This window comes from Actinia tenebrosa, unplaced genomic scaffold (genome assembly GCF_029948245.1).
Source record: "Actinia tenebrosa isolate PJP-AT-01 unplaced genomic scaffold, QUT_ActTen_1.0 PGA_scaffold10__47_contigs__length_13832649, whole genome shotgun sequence".
NCBI classification, from domain to species: Eukaryota; Metazoa; Cnidaria; class Anthozoa; order Actiniaria; family Actiniidae; genus Actinia; species Actinia tenebrosa.
Window position 1 is genome coordinate 3,021,916 of NW_028292570.1, and position 18,411 is coordinate 3,040,326.

The 18,411-nt window shown below is 36.4% G+C and overlaps 1 protein-coding gene and 1 pseudogene across 2 annotated transcripts; one reads left to right on the plus strand and one right to left on the minus strand.

Moving 5' to 3' along the window:
• Window positions 1–659: 659 nt before the first annotated feature.
• Window positions 660–16,485, plus strand: LOC116295840 (uncharacterized). Of its 2 annotated transcripts, none has more exons than XM_089026683.1 (2): window positions 660–742; window positions 15,269–16,485. In XM_089026683.1, exon 2 carries the CDS (start codon window positions 15,293–15,295, stop codon window positions 15,761–15,763), a length of 471 nt encoding a protein of 156 aa, XP_088882809.1. In that variant the 5' UTR covers window positions 660–742; window positions 15,269–15,292; the 3' UTR covers window positions 15,764–16,485. The 2 variants fall into 2 exon arrangements, with proteins under 2 accessions (XP_088882809.1, XP_031559653.1); XM_031703793.2 differs by lacking the exon at window positions 660–742 and adding an exon at window positions 7,176–7,265.
• A 1,113-nt stretch (window positions 16,486–17,598) lies between these two features.
• LOC116295856 (histone H2A pseudogene) lies at window positions 17,599–18,232 on the minus strand (annotated as a pseudogene).
• Between the last annotated feature and the right edge of the window lie 179 nt (window positions 18,233–18,411).

Sequence of the window (18,411 nt, forward strand, 5' to 3'; positions counted from 1 at the left end):
TCCACCCACCCACTCACCCATCCATCCATTTATCCATCCGTCCGTCCGTACGTCCAGTATCTTATGAAAATGAATTATTCCGAGTAATCCCGATTAATTCCGATTCTTCAGGAGTGTACACGGATAATTAGCAATTATTAGTCTTCGAGCCTGAATAGACTATGAGTCAATAGCCCATGAGGCCAAAGTCCGAAACTCAAGACTCGTTTCCATCTATATATTTGACAGATTAGTTGGATTTGACTAAAACAATGGACCGTTTTCTCAAGGTTGCGTGCGCATCCGAATTTAAGGAACTTGACGGTTCGCCCTCATGGCCCATTAGTCAATAGATGATAATGATGGTGATGTTTGTGATGGTAACCCATTCAGTCTAGAGGACTAATAGACCTTATTCGTGGTGTGACAATGTTTTCCCAATTCAGCGTGACAAACCTCTGGGGGAATGAAGAGCTATTGTTTTGAAACTCGTCGGGATATCATCGTTATTCCTTTCGTATCCTTTGGGATACTCATGAATTTTTCGAAGAGTAAAACAAAAGAAAATGAATCCCCTGGAGGTTCGAAAACATTGTCACACCACGAATAAGGTCTATTGCTAAATACATTGCGAAAAAATTCTAATTCTTACGCTTCAATTTACATATCCTTTCTGATCTAAACTCACATCATACGTGATATTTCATCATAACATTTCTGGGGTAAGATGTTGGAGCATTACTGAAAGAGTATCTACAAAAAGGTAAAAAGCAATAGCGAGAAAATTTAACGATAATATTGAGTATAAGTTTATTATATGAGGTTATTGGTAAAACGTTAAGCAACGCTTTTGATATGGTTTAGAATGTTAAGCGAACGTGTGAAATCGTTATTTGAAGTTTGTATATATAAAGCGTTCAATGCCGTGGTGTTTTGAAGTTCGGGCATAAAATGGTTAAAAATCCTATGAAGAATGTAAATATTTTATACGATAATCACAGGACATTGCTACTTTTGCCTGTAAAAGTTTTGTCTTAATAGTAGGAAAAATATTTATCAATGCGACAGCGAAACACTCTGAAGAATCCAATTTTTTATCCAATAATGCATGACACAGAACTTTGTTACTTTTTCATGTGAAAGTTTTCTATTTTACATCAGTTGTTATCAGTGTCTGCAAAATATTTTATCCAATGCGACAGCGAAAGTCTTGTGAAGAATTCCTTTGTTTCTTTTGCCAGCGGAGTTTTGTCTTCAAATTCTCTTTACGTAGAATGGTATTTGACAATTCCATAGCAAAGTCCTGTCTTTGTACAAATGTTTGTTTGAATCAAATCTGAAATCAGTTATTTAGTTTGGTGCAAAATTTGAAAAAGAAGGGCTTGGAAATCCAACGGTTCTAGTAGATCTTGCCTCAACGAGTCTAATTCTTCATCTGATAGCCGATGCTTCTGTAGTTCCCTTTCGATTTGTTGTGCTCTCGAAAAAACAAACGCTTCTGAAATATTACCAACTGATCGATTTTGTGTCTTCTCTACCAAGCGGCTCGTCGAGTGCTCGATAGTAGACGAGTCAGACTTTGCCTTACTTCGGGATGTTCGTTTGTATTTCGGTTGTGAGTCGTCTCTTCGCTGTCTTGCTTTGATATGAATTTCCTCGTACACTGAAGGTCCGCTTTCCATATTATTTTCTGTTAATTCAAGCTATCTTCACTGAAATGTTCTTCCTGACACGAGTTCTGGCACTCTCTTAACCGTTTCCAGAATAACGAAAGCTATTTTTCATCGTCGTATTTATATGCAGGCGTATCTTTGAACTAAGAATAAAAATCTACGAGAATATCAGCTAATTAATCTGGCCTAAAAAAAGGTTTGGCTGAATCACACTAATCTCCTTATAAGGCACCTTAGAAGTCTTGACCAAGGCGTTGCCCTCTTTTTTCGGCCGATCGAATGTTGTTTTTTTTTTAATTTTAGGCGATCGCGACAATATTCTATTGGTTCCCAAACAACCCTGGGTCAGCGTTTGCTTTTAGAAGAGGATATTTTTAGCATCTTTTTTTTTTTTTGTAATATGCTTACTGAGAAGTGAATTCAAATTAAAACAATATTACTAGACAATCGATTATCTTCGGTCAAATTTAGCTAGATGGGGAAGGGCAAGGGATTGGGGATGTACGCTAGGGCGGTAGAGGAAAGGATCGTTAGCTGTATATAACTATTATAAGATATCCTTGCAAGGCGTTGTATCAAAAGTTTTAAATAGATTCGAGCACATTAACAATCATCAGGAGAGCATGGAAAGTCGATCGTTCTGTTAACGTATGTTTGAGATCTCATTAATGGTTGCAACTGCAAATGAGAATAGAGACATTCATTCATGCATTTTTACTTTCAAAGCTGCTGAGCTTCTATTCCAATATTCCTGCAAACTACTTCGTAAAATAAAGGACAAACCAGCGGATCAGGGCGGATCCAGCCAAAATTATGGGGGGGGGGGGGGGGGGGGGAGTTGACCGAATTTTGCGAACGACACTACACGGGTCGAGCTTGAAAAAAAATCTGTGCTTTCTCTTCCACTTCAAGAAATATAACCGACGTCCAGAAGGGCGGGCTACAGCTATCCTTTGCACCCTCCTGAACCGCCCCTGTAGCTATGAGTGAAACAAAAGCAACTAAGGAATCATTCTATTAAAAAGGTGCAACAATATGATACGATAGCAACGATACGTCAAAAAGACTTAAGACTATTTTTTATATTAAAAAAGTAAAAAATTTTCGACGGCGATTTTTTTCTTTCCTACGACATGAAATGAAAAGATCGTACTCGTACAGAAGATAAAATAATGCGAAATTGTGACTGTTGCCGAAAATTATATTTCCATCAAAAATATAATAACTTTTCGACGGTAAATTTTATCTTTCATACGACAGGAAAATAAAAGATTCGGTACTACTGAATCTAAATCAGAACTGTTGCCAAAACAGTTGTTTTCCTCATGGTGCCAAATTTGTGTATATTGACTTCAGCTTTTTAGGATGAACAATTTCTACAAATATGAAAACCTTTTACCGTATAACGTACACAGGCTACGCCGGGATACCAGGGCCCGGTTGCATAAAGCTCTCTTAAGATAAGAGCATCCGTAAGTATTGTTCCAAAACAGTAGGCCATTGTCCTAAGACAATACTTATGAGTGTTTTTAAGCTTTTTGATCTTAAGAGAGCTTCATGCAATTGGGCCCTGGGCACTAAGTTTCCAAAGATAAAGATAGAACTAAGCTGTATCCACCAAGGAGCAGGCGTAGCTCAGTTGGCTAGTAATTAAGCCTCCTTCAGACCTCGGTTCGGTTTCGCCTACACTCAATTGAAGAATCGTTGTCGGGTTCAGAAACATAGAACATAGAAGCTGAGCCCGAAATGGCACAATGACAATGACAAATAATATCACAGATGATAAGTTAATATGGACCTCGTACAGTTGTATCTAGGGATGTTGCTATAAACAAATAATATCAATGATGATACGTTAATATGGACCACGTTCAGTTGTATCTAGGGAGGTCGCTATAAACAAATAATATCAATGATGATACGTTATTATGGACCACGTCCAGTTTTATCTAGGGAGGTCGCTATAAACAAATAATATCAATGATGATACGTTAATATGGACCTCGTACAGTTGTATCTAGGGAGGTCGCTATAAACAAATAATATCAATGATGATACGTTAATATGGACCTCGTACAGTTGTATCTAGGGATGTTGCTATAAACAAATAATATCAATAATGATACGTTAATATGGACCTCGTACAGTTGTATCTAGGGATGTTGCTATAAACAAATAATATCAATGATGATACGTTAATATGGACCTCGTACAGTTGTATTTAGGGATGTTGTTATGAACAAATAATATCAATGATGATACGTTAATATGGACCTCGTACAGTTGTATCTAGGGATGTCGCTATAAACAAATAATATCAATGATGATACGTTAATATGGACCTCGTACAGTTGTATTTAGGGATGTTGTTATGAACAAATAATATCAATGAATGATACGTTAATATGGACCTCGTACAGTTGTATTTAGGGATGTTGTTATGAACAAATAATATCAATGATGATACGTTAATATGGACCTCGTACAGTTGTATCTAGGGATGTCGCTATAAACAAATAATATCAATGATGATACGGTAATATAAACCTCGTCCAGTTGTATCTAGGGATGTTGCTATAAACACGATAATTTCATAAAAGAGTTGAAACCATAACGCACCATTTGACCCATAGGTATCCGTTATAAGTATAGGAAGAGTTTTAAATGTAACGTAGTTAAGAAAGCAAAGATTCAAAGTTATTTTCTCTGACTGCGGCCGCCATGTTTTTTTTTTCAGTATGTTATTCAGTAATGAGATTGGACTACTGTTTAGTTGTTTGTGGGACAAGATTTTAATTCAATTGAGAAAACTGCTGCAATGATGATTGGTTCGCTATTGTCTGAGTCGGGACTATGGCGTCGAGTGCTTTAGTCAAGAACCTCTTCATGCGTCTGACACTGAGCTATCCCTCACTGCGCTTTGACCTCAAATAGATTGGGATTTAAATTTCTGAGCAGTTTTTAAAACTGTAACTTTCAATTAGGCTTAAAATTGAAATTAAAAATGTTCCACATCGTACGGTTGACGATGAACTCTTGGTTTCCAATATTGCGCCTACATTAAATTAAAGTAAAAAAAAAAATCAAAAGTGAAAAAGTAGGCCGAAGCAACGGTACGCGATATTTAGTCATCGCCTATCATTCACTAAGTGTGTAGTAAACACTGAATATAAACTAATGAAGAGAGTTTTGAGTCCTTAGTTTCCTCGTAAAAACCTTCAAACGAGTTGAGTAAATCTTGACCATTAATTTCGTCTTTGGAATTTGCGTCTATTTTCGTTCTCCACTCATCTGCAATTTGGCTCAGTGGAATTTTGTTCCTCGACCTGTGTTCGCCCACAAGATGCACGAAAAATCGTAACTATTGCCCACGTCAAATACCAGGTGTAAGAGCTATTTCCTTGAGTTGTTTTGGGAGCGTCCGTTTGCAATGAATACGAGGTCATTCGGTATCCACTTTTGAGGGGTCTAGTGCAGCGTCCACTCACGCACGAAGATTAGGGCGATTTTGTACGAGTAGGAAACGATATGGCAAATTCTTAACTCGTATCTTTACCTTTACGGGCGTACCGTAGCCGTAACTATGCGTTGTCATTGGATGAATTCTTGGGTTACACGATTGTAGCCATTTCTTCAATGTTACGAAATATCATATACCCGTACGTACGATCCGTAAGTCAGTACCGTATGTTTTCCATTTAGGATAACCATTCGTATGGTTATCAATTTTAATGTTACGGCGTGTCGTACCGTGCACGTGCTGTAAGTTAGTACCGTACGTTTCCCACTCATACGAAAACCGCTGTAAAGAAAATATAATTACTTGTCCCTCCGGAGGAAAATACCACAAGTATCCCAAGCAAGGTATAACTATCTAATTCATCAATGACTGGATAAAAACTTGTGAATAAGGATTGTTAACATCCAAAAATTCATTGTCATTAGAATATACGGTTAACTCTGGATTTACTTCCAGTTATCGCGAGCACCCGCTAGTTATGACGTCATCCGGGAAAACTTTTCCAAACATGGTCATGACAATCGGCACGTCCGTCCGTGCACCAAATCTTTTTAAATCTAGGTGGGTTAGCCTGAGTGTTTTTTGAACTTGACCGTATGTTATCTTAAGCCAGTTTCCGATGCATGATATAGCTGCTCATCGTATGATAATTGGTATTTCAGACCACGAAACACGATTGCAATTTTGCTGACAATCCTCTAGTGAATTCGGCTGGAAACCTTGGCTACTTGGTGTGTGAAAAAAATTCCTGTGAAGATTATTTTGTGAAACCACAATGTATTTGAACAACGGCTTAGTTTGATGAGTTCAAATAAGTAAAGTAAAGTAAAGCTTGGTTATTTAGTGTTGAAAAAAATTCCTTTGTAGATTATTTTGTGAAACCACAATGTATTTGAACAACGGCTTAGTTAATGAGTTCAAGTAGAGTCTGCGATGTCAGATATCAGTCGAAATTTCATTCAGACCTAGTGTCTAAAATATAACTTAGCCATGCTTACCTAAAACCATCACTTTAAAAACCGTGTACGAAAAGAATGCTTGCAACTGTGACGAGGTTTCGGACGTCAGAATATAAGAAAGTGCTAAATTACAGGGCATCATAGAAGCCTGATTGATAAAATCTTAAAATCTTAAGCACCTTGTAAAAAAGTTCGTTTGTGTGGACGTTTAGGACGTTGGTGAATCTTAAAAATAATGAGCTAAAAATGACATTATTGTTATATTATTATAAATGATAAAGACCCGCAGCGCATCATGCATAAAAAGTAATAATAATAATAATAATAATAATAATAATAATAATAATAATAAACATTTATTCGAAGAAGGATTGTTTACACTGATGACCATTACACTATAATTTCCAAAGTTTCCATTCTCATTATTTCAGTTAAAATATTTCAATCCCATTTCCATTTGCGGTATTTCCTATTTGATGTGTTGCGTCTGAGCGCGGAATAAGCTTCATTTCTTTCCCCGTCTTGTATCGAACTCAAGGACTCATGGGTCGCCCTTCTCCCGACCTTCAAATTCCAATAGTGCTATTCAGTATGCAGTATTAAGTATAAAAAAGTACGTAGGTACAATGGTGCAAAGTTCGCAATACCAAAAAAATTGGCTCCCATGTTGGTTAATTCCAACAAAAGCAAAACGAAAAACAAGATCTCATGTTATATTTATGACGTCATACTGCTATGACGTCACACGATATTAAGTACACTCGTCCAAGACTCTTCTTTACAACCGCTTACCAAAAAGAAAAACTTCAAAACACTGATACCACACCCGTTTGGTTACGGGTTAAATTCTGGGATAACTTACATCCGTTTCTCATCCGGATTCATATTCAGGATGCAATTCTTACGACATATGGTGGAAAGTTCAATATCTCATGGCAAGATGAACTATAAATAAAGATGCGGTCGATAATATAAAATCTATTACTTTCGCTGCTAAGAATTTCATACATTTTTGTATTCTCTTTATATATGAGAGACGCAAACATTTTGTTTAAGTTTGTGACTTTTGGAGGATTGCAAATTTTACCAAGAAAATAGACGCGTGATTGAAATATGAGACACCGCAAAAATCTGGTAAGTTTTTCACATACCATACCACTACTGCATCCAATATTTTATGCCTAAGCCTCGTGGCCCACATGCTTAACCGTCTTTAACTAACCGTCTTTAACTTGTAAAACTTAAGGCGATGATGGTAAGAGAACTGCTATTGCATGATGAGCATAGAGTTTAATTTGTTGAACTTCGTTGATAGTTTGATAACTAAATATATAGGGATTGAATATTCTCCTTCTTGGCACGCTGGAGGACCGGAAGAGAGGAGCGGCGGGACGGGGATGAAGAGGAGGAGGAGGCAGGGGGGAGGAGGGAAAGGAGGGGGAGGCGTAGGATTCGGTATTGCTTCTTACATCTTCTACTTCTTCTTCTTTTCTTCTTCTTACTTCTTTCTTCAATTCATCTTCTTCTTCTTGTTTTTCTTCTTCCTCTTCTTCTTCTTCCTCTTCTTCTTCTTCTTCTTCAGTTCATCTTCTTCTTCTTGTTTTTCTTCTTCTCTTCCTCCTTCCCCTCTGTTCATTTCTCCTTTGTTTTCTCGTTCTTGTCTTGTTCTTCTTATTGTTATAGTCTTCTCTATTTTACTTCTATCTTTCTTCAATTCATCTTTATCTTGATTGTTTGTTTGTTTGTTCGTTTGTTCGTTCGTTCGTTCGTTCGTTTATTTCTTTATATAATCACCTTAATGGTTACTCACACATCATACATTTCAATTAAATTGCACTTTTAGTACTTTAGTATCATATTAGTGCTAGATCACAAATAGGGAAAATAAGACAATTGATGCTAATTAACTGAAGAAAAAAAACAATGTTTGCAAGAGTCTGGTAGTGGTAGTAAATGCTATAATGCAAGTGACTTATGAGCGCGCGCGTGGGCTAGAGTCCCGTATAAGTCCCGTAAGGGTCCCGTATGAGACCCGGATCGAAACGTCTGTAAAAGTATTCAAAATTCAAACAAATTACAATTAATTTTGTGAATCCTGCCTTCAACTAATATCTCTAGCATAATTCAAGTTCTAATATCGTAATGAGGTCGGTCCGCGGTCAAGTGTTTGATATAATCGATCTTAAAATAAACTTTTTAAAGCATATATTTGACTATGTATCATTGGTATTCTAACCTGTCCAAACGGTTCGTCAGCCAACAGCACGGGCTAGCTTTAAAAGTACAATCACTAGAATAAGAAGTCCATATGGACTTCAGCTGGAATCGAAACTGGATAAGCTAAAGAAACAGATAGAAAAAAATAGAAAAATAAGAACTAAGTTTGTATATTCTGTTATGTAAAGCCCAGTAACTGAAAATACGCACAAATGATTGTAAACGAAAAATCGCATGGCGTCTGTCGTTAAGCTTGGCATACGGAGCATATTGTGTAGGACTATGGACAAGGAACTTAATGTACGGATGCACCATACTTTGAAGGCGCCAAAGTGATCGTTCTTACTGCATAAGCAGACATCTTTGCGCATTGGTTGCCTAACGGATCTCGTCTAGAACTGAACACCACTGAATACGTCAGAACGACTAAGGACGTGGAATTTCCAGTACGGATGCACCGTGCCGTGCCGGAGAAAGACTGAACGTTCTTACGGCATAAACAGGAATCCTGTGCGCATAGGTAGGCAAACGAATCTCGTCTATACGTCAGTACGTCAGTACATCAGTACGACTACGACGTGGAATTTACAGTACGGATGCAATGTGCTGTGACTGATCGTTCTTACTGGCATAAGCAGGAATTCTGTGCGTATGTCGTTATTTCCGTACCGTGCCGTGCCGCGCGCAAATGTTTCAACAGTCAATAGGATTTAAATAACAATGTTTATCGTGCATTTTGTATGAGAATAAACACTGAGAGCACACGGCACGGTTACACACGAGCTCTGTGAGCCAATCAGAGCGCGAGGTGACAGCTTGTCCAGTAACATTGTTTAGATAAGCTATCGTCATGGTTACGCACGGTTCAGGATAATTTTTAAACTGGTTTATTTTATTTTTTGAAAATTAAGTTTTTTGAACATGCCAACATTATGTAAACTTAAGTATACTTATATAAATTTAATATTATAGATAAATAAATAATATATATTATTATATATTATTATAAATAGTATTTTCTTTCGAAACTCGAGGTCAGCTTAGCTGGATTACGCCGTCAAAGTAAAAAGTAAAAAAACAAACATGAAATTGAAGAATAAGTAAATTGAATAGAGGAGAAAGCTGAAGATTTGGAAAAAAAATTAACATAAAAAAAAAAAAAGAGAAAGAAAAATGCAGGTTTGAACAAGACGTACGATAAAAACAAGAAACTGTGTGTAAAATAGGACTGTACGTAATGAAGCAAACGAGAAGAGCAAGAGTTAAAAAGGTTTCGAAAAACGAGACTGAGATTACGATAAAAGCATAAAAATTTATGTGGAAACTCTGTAGAAACCAAAAACTCTTACGAATCAACGAGGGTAAAAAGGACTTTCAAAAACCCGTTAAAATTACGATACAAATTAGTGAGAACCAAAAATACTTCCACAAAAAGAAATAATTTTCTTTGCAAAACGTACTTCTATATAAAGCTTGTTATCAATATATTAGGAGCCCAATAAAATTGTTCACTTCGGGCACCGGAATCATTACTGACAATAAGACGGGTTTAGTGAAGTACATATATAAACCGAAAACTCCCAAAAAATTAGTAAACACAAAACATAGCATTCACTCGTGTTTTTTCTTCGGCTTTCTGCTTGTTTATGGCTTCGAATTCTAGTAATAAAGCAGAATGTGAAGAAGGACATACAAGACCTTTCCTCTGTTAATTTTCCCAAAATAAAGTTTCTGAAAACGTTCAAACAAGTCACAATTAACCCGTTTGTCGATAAACTTTCTCAAAGTATGTTTTTATTTTTATGGAAATATAAACTATACGACTTATTTTTTTGCTAAGAACAGCGAAAGAAAGGATGAATTTATGTTAAACGAATTCTTAGTTGTTGTTATTCCTGCATGGTTTCATGTCCTCGTGAAGGCGGAAAGTGCATTGAATCAAAGCATCCGGCCAAACTGTTCGATCGGAACTGATTTGATTTCGTCAATAGTGACATTTCAATTTTATAATGCAGTCGAAGACGTCCCAATGTATTTTACAACAACTGAATTGGCTACTGAGAAAGCAAGTTGGGGAGAACTATGGATTCTGCTTTTCTTTTATACCTCAGAGTTTTTTGTTTTTGTTTTGTTTTGTTTCGTAGCAGTAGTGAGTTTTTGTTTTCGTTGTTTTCCTCTCCTCTCCCTTTTATCTTCCATTTCTTCGTCTTCTTCTCTTTCCTCTTTCTTTTACTCATATTTCTTTCTTTCTTTCTTTTTCATTCTTTCTGCTTTTCTTGCAAGCAGTAAGGTAAAAAAACATTTCATTTTTAACATAAATTTATCTTCAATAATCGGAAACGTTTCAATGACATTGTACGTCATCGAGCACGCAACACAGTTACAAACTACTACGTACTTCTCTACGTCCTTCCCGACAAGCTAAATATTAAACACATTTGCTCTTCCTTATATTAATGTGGTTAGTCTGTTGTACTTCCACTTTAAATACACACTGACTCTCCAAACACGTAAAGTGCAAGCCAAATAACGCGAAATATTACAAACTTTAAGTTGAAGTAAATATAGTTTTAGAAGTTTCTAAAATGATTTATCGTATATTTGAGTGTGTTTGCGTAGATGTTCGGGTTGGTTTGTTATTTGATTGGTTTTGACGTCATTTGTGCTAATTAGAGACAACTATTCTCGTATATAGAATAAGCTTTTAGAACCAAAATAGCCTAACAATGCAAGCAAGTCCTATCATAGAGGAAAATAAAAGCGATTTGAAATTCACTATCGTAATGTGACTGATCAAAAATAGTTTCTAGAGGGAGTTAATGGGGTTAGTAGGTACTTGACAATTAGCTAAAAAATTGTAGTTAACTTAAGGACTAGCGTCCGAAACGTCAGTAAGTTTTTTCATCTTTTCACGGTGTATAATTTACCTTTTTATCATTACTGTTTCATTAGAAACACCGACGCAGCTCACACTAGTTTTTAGCTAGTTATATGTTCTTAAAAATATCCTAAAATTAGTAGTTAACAGTTAACTCATATTTCATTATTGTGGTTCATATTATGATCAGCGCTCGTAAAATTATTACATTTAACCGACATTTGGCCGAAAAAATTGTAGTTAACTTACGATTGTTAGTCCCATTGGCCCCTCTTTCTAATGTACTTTATAATTAAATACATGTCGAGCAAATAGTTGAACTTTGCTAGATATTTAAACACCTCTGAGTATTTTTTTAACTTAATGTCCAGTTCAGCCCAGAGATTGTTTCAGGGTTCCATAACTGAGAAAAAATTCCTCGCTTCAAAGGTCACTAGAACATTGAAATTCTGCTCATTACAATCCCAGTGTTTACTCATTTCCTATTAGTATGAAAATCTTTGATTTCTCGATAAAAGAGAACATAATCTAAGTTTACGTTAAATCGGCTTAGCGAGCACAGTAGCGGCTTCCTTGCGCGTGCGGGGTACTGACTTCCCTAATCTGCTACGGGCCGGGTAAAGGGGTTAACACCAGGATTAAATATAATGTTGCTTGATGAAATTCTCTGATCTTCAATTTTAAGGAAATATGTAAGCCTTAATTTTTTTACTAAGCTCATCAGTTTTAACATCTTTTCTTGTTTGTCAATTATTTTGTCTTCTGTGCCTAATTTAGTGCAGTTGTAAAAACGATTTTTCACCATGGATATAACATGAAAAGTTAAATAATTTGGTTTCAATGCTTTTGTGTGTCTGTAAAATGATTTTTTTTTTTTGTAGACGTTTCGAATAAGACTTCAGCTGTCATCAGTAATAGAAATCAGGAAAGAAAGTACTGTTGGTTGTCTTTCGCCCTTGTAAACTTTGACTTGAATCTGTCTTACATCAGCGCGCGCTTTTGATGAAGTTTAAGAAACTTTATTATATTTTCTTTTTGTCGTTTTAGTTCATCTGATGAGAGGATATTTTTATTACAATTAGTAGTATAGGAAATCGCACGATCTCGAGTACAATTCGGAATTTATAGGTACGAGTAATGTTTTGAAAGTTTTATTGGATGAGCCTTTTTATAGGGCGAGTCCAATTCGATAATTTTCAAAACATCACGAGTATCTATAAATTCCGAATTGTACGAGAAGATTGTGCGATTTTTTTGTTTATAATACACTCAACAAAATAGAGGAATTTAATTGGGACTCTACAGAGTACAATGTATAATTTGTAACTGTTTTTAGAATGGCAAAGATTATATATTAGGTTTATATTTACTACTAGTATTAGCTTCAGATTTTTCTTTTTTTTCTTCCCTAGTTATAATTTTTCTTTATACTTTAAATTGTAATATATTACGTGTATCTTGTCTCAGGCCGAGGTTAACTTGTTTGGACTTCGAGTTTGTCCTCGGCCTGTGTAAAGCCGTTGAATAAAAAAACTCACTCTCGTGCATGAGGAAATCGTTACATTATGCTATGAGCGTGGGTGATGATAGGCACGTATTCGCGATGACGGCTTTTTTTATACTTTTTGAACCTCTATTTCCTTAATGTCCTCCACTGGAAAGTCTCCTAAAGGTTTTTAACGTGAATTAGGTTATTAGAAAACGATTTTTCTCCAATTTTATGGTTATTTGTTATAATCACTGGAATTATATGATGAATCATTTTCTACAAGTTTGTAGTTTTGGTCGTTCGCCTAGAGTGCGTCCCGGAAACTATTATATAATAAGATAATGATACATTTTTAAACTTTAAGAAGTAACAACGTATACGTAGTTTGAACAATGATTTATTGCATCAGTGTTGCCGTGAAAACCATTGAGCGGGAAAAACTCATTTGACCAACGCGCTTACCGCGATTGTATTGCATCAAAATCTTGGGAGTTTCCTCTGAAATGTGTTTTTTGCTCATTGACAAACTTTTTCTCATCCTGTCTCACACGCAAAGCTTTTTATCCGGAGAGCGACAGCTAAGCACAATTACAAGATTGCGAATCTAGGCTCGGGCGAGGCCGGCGCAATCGGGGACTCTGACAGCTTATCGGAATCTGCGGTTAATTATAACGGCAGAAGTGATTGGAATATGACTAAACTTGAGTAAAAATAGCATTACAAAATAAATCAGGAAGATTCCCCGCATCAAATAATTTATCGATATAAAGCTTGAAAACTGAATCGTGACAGTTCAGATCGAGAACGACAGAACCACGAACCCTCTACGACAACGACAACGAACCCTCTACGACTACATCTCGTTTCTAGTCAACGACCACTTGTACTATTCAACATGGTGAAAGTATTTATTAAGGCAAGTTATGTGCTCTTTACATCTTTTGTAGGATAACTTTAACTAGAATCTTTGAATTACCATGCATTTTTACTATAAGAGAACCGTAGCGCAATCTTTTCTAACTTCAATATGGAAGTTCCTTCGTTTCGGGAATTGGTGAAATATTTTTCGGATGAAATTTCAACACCTCGTTTTCTACTTGAGGGTAAAGATAGAGACGGCGAAGAAAATAGTACTCAACCCTATGGATTACTAGTGGATATACTTGTGGCGCACTAAGTTCAAGAATTTACAACTCCTTCTCTATCCATTTGCGGTCCATCTTAGTATTACCGCGTTTAATGATACAAGGATACTTTGAGAGAAACCAAACTGTAAAAATGTGTGAGTTACTCTTGCTTAGCAGGTAACAATTTCACCAATAGTCCATTTTACAGTCCTGTTCATTTGACGATCAACAACTGTCAATGCAGTAGTATTGCGAGTATTCGTTCTATTTAAAATATAGCGGGCACTGAATTCCGATCGATTATGTACCGGTATCTTGTATCGAAGATATCCTGTTTACGCCATTTAACGGAAAATTTGACTTCAAAGAAAGGCGAAAAAACGTCTGTGATTTATTGATAAACATTCTTATAGATAATTATTGCTGTCTACGGAATGAAAGAATTCTACACCCGAGTCAAGAGCTTGGTTTACTTATCAACATTCAGTCTCATCCGCGGCTAACTTTTGACTTGCGGTTCAATATATGAATCCAAACTATTCTTAAGCTTAGAGAGGGCTTAAGAACTCGAGTTGGTGAGCTGTTGCTTTCAATGGCACGCTTAAACACACATTTCGAATTGGAATCTAACGTGTAAGGTTTGGCGGAGAAAGAAAAACCGGAGAACTCGGGGAAAATGCCTCAAATCAAGGGAGAGACCTCATGCACAAACTCAATCTACATAGTCACGTGGGATTCATGGTCTCGACTCAGACAATAGCGAATATAGAGTACCCATTTTTTTTTGTGTTTTTTGATGAGTATGTATTCACCTGTTGTAGGGCGTCACTCTAACTCTTCTTTTACCATCATTACTTTTGCATCTGTAAATCTTACCACAGGCAAACCATGCATCAATAGATCTTTTCCACGTTACTTTCCTTGTACGATACTGATACACGACTTGCATGCAAGAACAGGTCACGTGACCCTACCTCCTTCAAAACGAGCAGTTTGGTCAACATAAAAAAACAGAAAGAAAAGAGCATCTCGGCATTAGGAGGGAGGCAGAGTGTCAGCCCATAATAAGCGAAACAGGATAAATGGTATTAGATTTAAAATTGAATGTCCTACAACGGGATCTGTATGTGCAAATGCGTTGCATTGCAAAAGCTTACCAGCCAACCCTTTTCCCATACAAATCCTCGTAAAATATTTGATTTTATATTTAATGTCATTTCTTCTATAGTTAACATTTCGAGCTGAAAATTCGTCCTCTTACTAAATTTGAGGTGCCTCTTTTCATTTCTGGATTTCATTTTGACTCATTTGCTCGTTTTAAGGGGATGGGGTCACGTGACCTGTTAGTGCAAGTCGGTCTATTTTGAAACAATGACCCAATTGTTTTACGAGTACTGATGTTTCTCATTGTTTTTTCAATTTCTAGAACTCTTTCCCAATATTTATCGTAATGCTTGGATTTTTGTTCCTGTTTATCGACGACTGTAATCCATTGCCTCGCTTTCTGGAAAAAGCTGGGACAATGAAGAAAGAGGCTAAAACATACGATGCACTTGGATCCATACTTCTTGACACCGCTAGTATGAGACTTCAACAGCTAAAACAACAACAACAACACGAACAACAACAACAACAGAGAAGTGAACTTTTTTCCGGATTTCATGAAGATATCAGTAATAACGAAAGGCATATGACGAGAGTCAAGCGAAGCGTTCAAACCTGCATTGCCAACGTAACAATTAACAAGGAGAAAGATCGTCAACCGTTTATGATTCTAGAGATGACGTGCAAGAGGCAGACAGGATGTACACCCATAAAGAGAACACAAAAAGTGATTAAATACTTGGGCAAGTACCGAGAAGAGGACGTTTATATGATCGATACGTATACATACATAGCAAACTGTATCCTATCTTCATAATTCATATACTTGTCTTACTGTCTTAGAGTAGAACGACAGTAAAATCTCAGAGATTATTTTAAAATACTATCGCTATCATGTTTGCGGTATAACTTATAACTCTTCAAGGTTTAATATTTGAGAACAGAGCTTTCCAAAATTACTATTTTAGACATTGTCTTTCTTGTAATGAAAATATATTTTTGAAATCATCAATTGTTCGTGGACGTGCTCGTTCGCAGTCTTACACTCGTCTTTTTCAAGTGGAAAGTAATGTCAGAAACTAGTTACGTCAAGCGTTGTGATTGGTTGAAAAGTTGTTGACTATTTTTTAAGTTTTTTTATTTAAGTCTTTAATTTACGAGGCTAACTTATGGCCCTCGAAAAACGAGAAGCAAAACTATGTGACTCCGTACCATGAGCTTGCTCGATGATACGAAAGTTGTAGAATACAGAACAGAGCGAATATTCTTTTCTGACAATCTTACATATAAGTAATATACAAGCGAGAATAAGTCATGCATGTAATCTATAATTTCTTAGGACATTTGTAAGCAAAAATTTCTATTGTTAATTAATATATTAATAGGTATTTACAAATATTAATATTTAATATCGTAAGAGAATTTATATCTATTTTATACGTAGGAAAAGTTTTAAGCCATTATTTATACCATACTTTATTTGAAAGAATATGTTAACACAGTTATATTCAATTCCAAATATTTTAATTATACGAGAGATTTAATTAAAAGGCTAAAAGAAAACAAAAACTGATGTACCTCTGGTAAATTAAAAATAATTTTCTTGGGAGGTGTCTCTAACTAAACGGCCCCAAATTGCGCTAAAACTTCGCCAGAAGACTGAACAAGGTACAAGCAACGACTGCAGCAAGTTTTGAAGCAAATTGTTAAGTGAAACATTTTATTGGCATATCTACATCATAACTCCCGTACATTCCCTTATAAACTATATACAGGAATCTTGTTTGGGCTGCCTGTGCTCCGATTGATTTTTGTAGGATTTTAGGGCACTAGAAACGGTAGTAAGAAATGACAGCAGAAAAACATATCCCATACTCTTTCTCTTACTTGTTGGATTTACACCGGTAAAGCGATACATCAAGCCATGGTATAGTCTCCTACACAGCCGCTATAAAGTTTCGGCACGCAACGCTTACTCCCCTAAGTGAGTGAGTGAGCGTGGCGTGACGAAACTAATAGCGCCTGCGTAGGAGACTAACCATGGTGCTGTCGTCATGAAACGCTTCTTAGGATAGTGAACGTTGCGTACGAAACATAGCGTCTGCGTAGGAAACTAGAAAAGGCGGCAAAATACAAAATGGCCTAACGCGTGTCATAAAGGGAATGGTTATATGGTATATGTTTTGTGGGCGCGGGTTTTTTGTGTTTCTGTGTTTATATGCATGTCAGGCACTTTTTAGACAAATTTGATAGGAAATATAGGCTGTGCAAAGGAAAATATAGGATTTTCCCCAAAAAATATATGCACTTTATCGGAGCTAAGATAGCTTTTCGGTGGCGTAACGATGGAGGGTGCACAGGCAATGATTTGCAGAACTAAAATCCCATAAAAAAAAAAAAAAAAAACAGAACCAAAAAAAAAAGGGGGCCATTTTATTTCCTTCGCCAAATATGCTAAACAGTGTAAAATATAAATGTATCAATCAGCAGTCGTTCTATTTATAGGAAATATAGGTTTTCTTTAAATATAGCCTCTTTATAGGATCCTATACCAATCATAGGAAATATAGGATATATAGGAGGTCTGATATATATTAAATTTAATTTTCTCCTTTCTTATATTTATACTTTTAGGTTTTTAATCTCACAGATTTTAGTATAGACTTTTCCTATATTTTATTTTGCTGACCACTTTTTGTTTATTAAAATGACTGGTGAAATTGCGCATGTGAATTTGGCGGGCAAACTAACAGACACATATTTTAAAAGTATTGTTGAAAAAGGGGGTAGCATTGTTATAGATCATGATCTTTTTCATCATGTGGTGGCTCCTAAAAGAGCCGTTGTTTTGTGTTGTAAACCGTTTAGGACTGTTTAAGAGCTTTTCTTTTCGGTCTTCTTGGGAAGAAGAACAGCTTGGATGTTGGGAAGAACACCACCTTGAGCAATGGTGACTCCACCAAGAAGCTTGTTCAACTCCTCGTCGTTTCTGACTGCCAACTGCAAGTGACGGGGGATGATTCTGGATTTCTTGTTGTCGCGGGCAGCGTTACCGGCCAACTCGAGAATCTCAGCACTCAGATACTCGAGAACTGCAGCCATGTAGACTGGAGCACCAGCACCAACACGTTGAGCATAGTTGCCCTTGCGGAGAAGACGATGAATACGACCGACGGGGAACTGAAGCCCTGCACGGGATGATCGAGTTTTGGACTTGGTGCCCTTTGCTTTACCTTTACCACGACCAGACATTTTGGATATAATTGATTGAAATGTTCGCTTGATCTACGAGAATCAAATCACTAACTCTTTGCAAGCGCCAAAAGTTTATACTTCGATCTCTACACAATAAGGATCTGGATCCACCAATAGCAAAAGACTATTTCTATGCCCGATCAAATTTCCATATGAATTTGATAGTAACTTATAACATATGTTTTCTAAGAGGCTCGCTGTACTGATTGT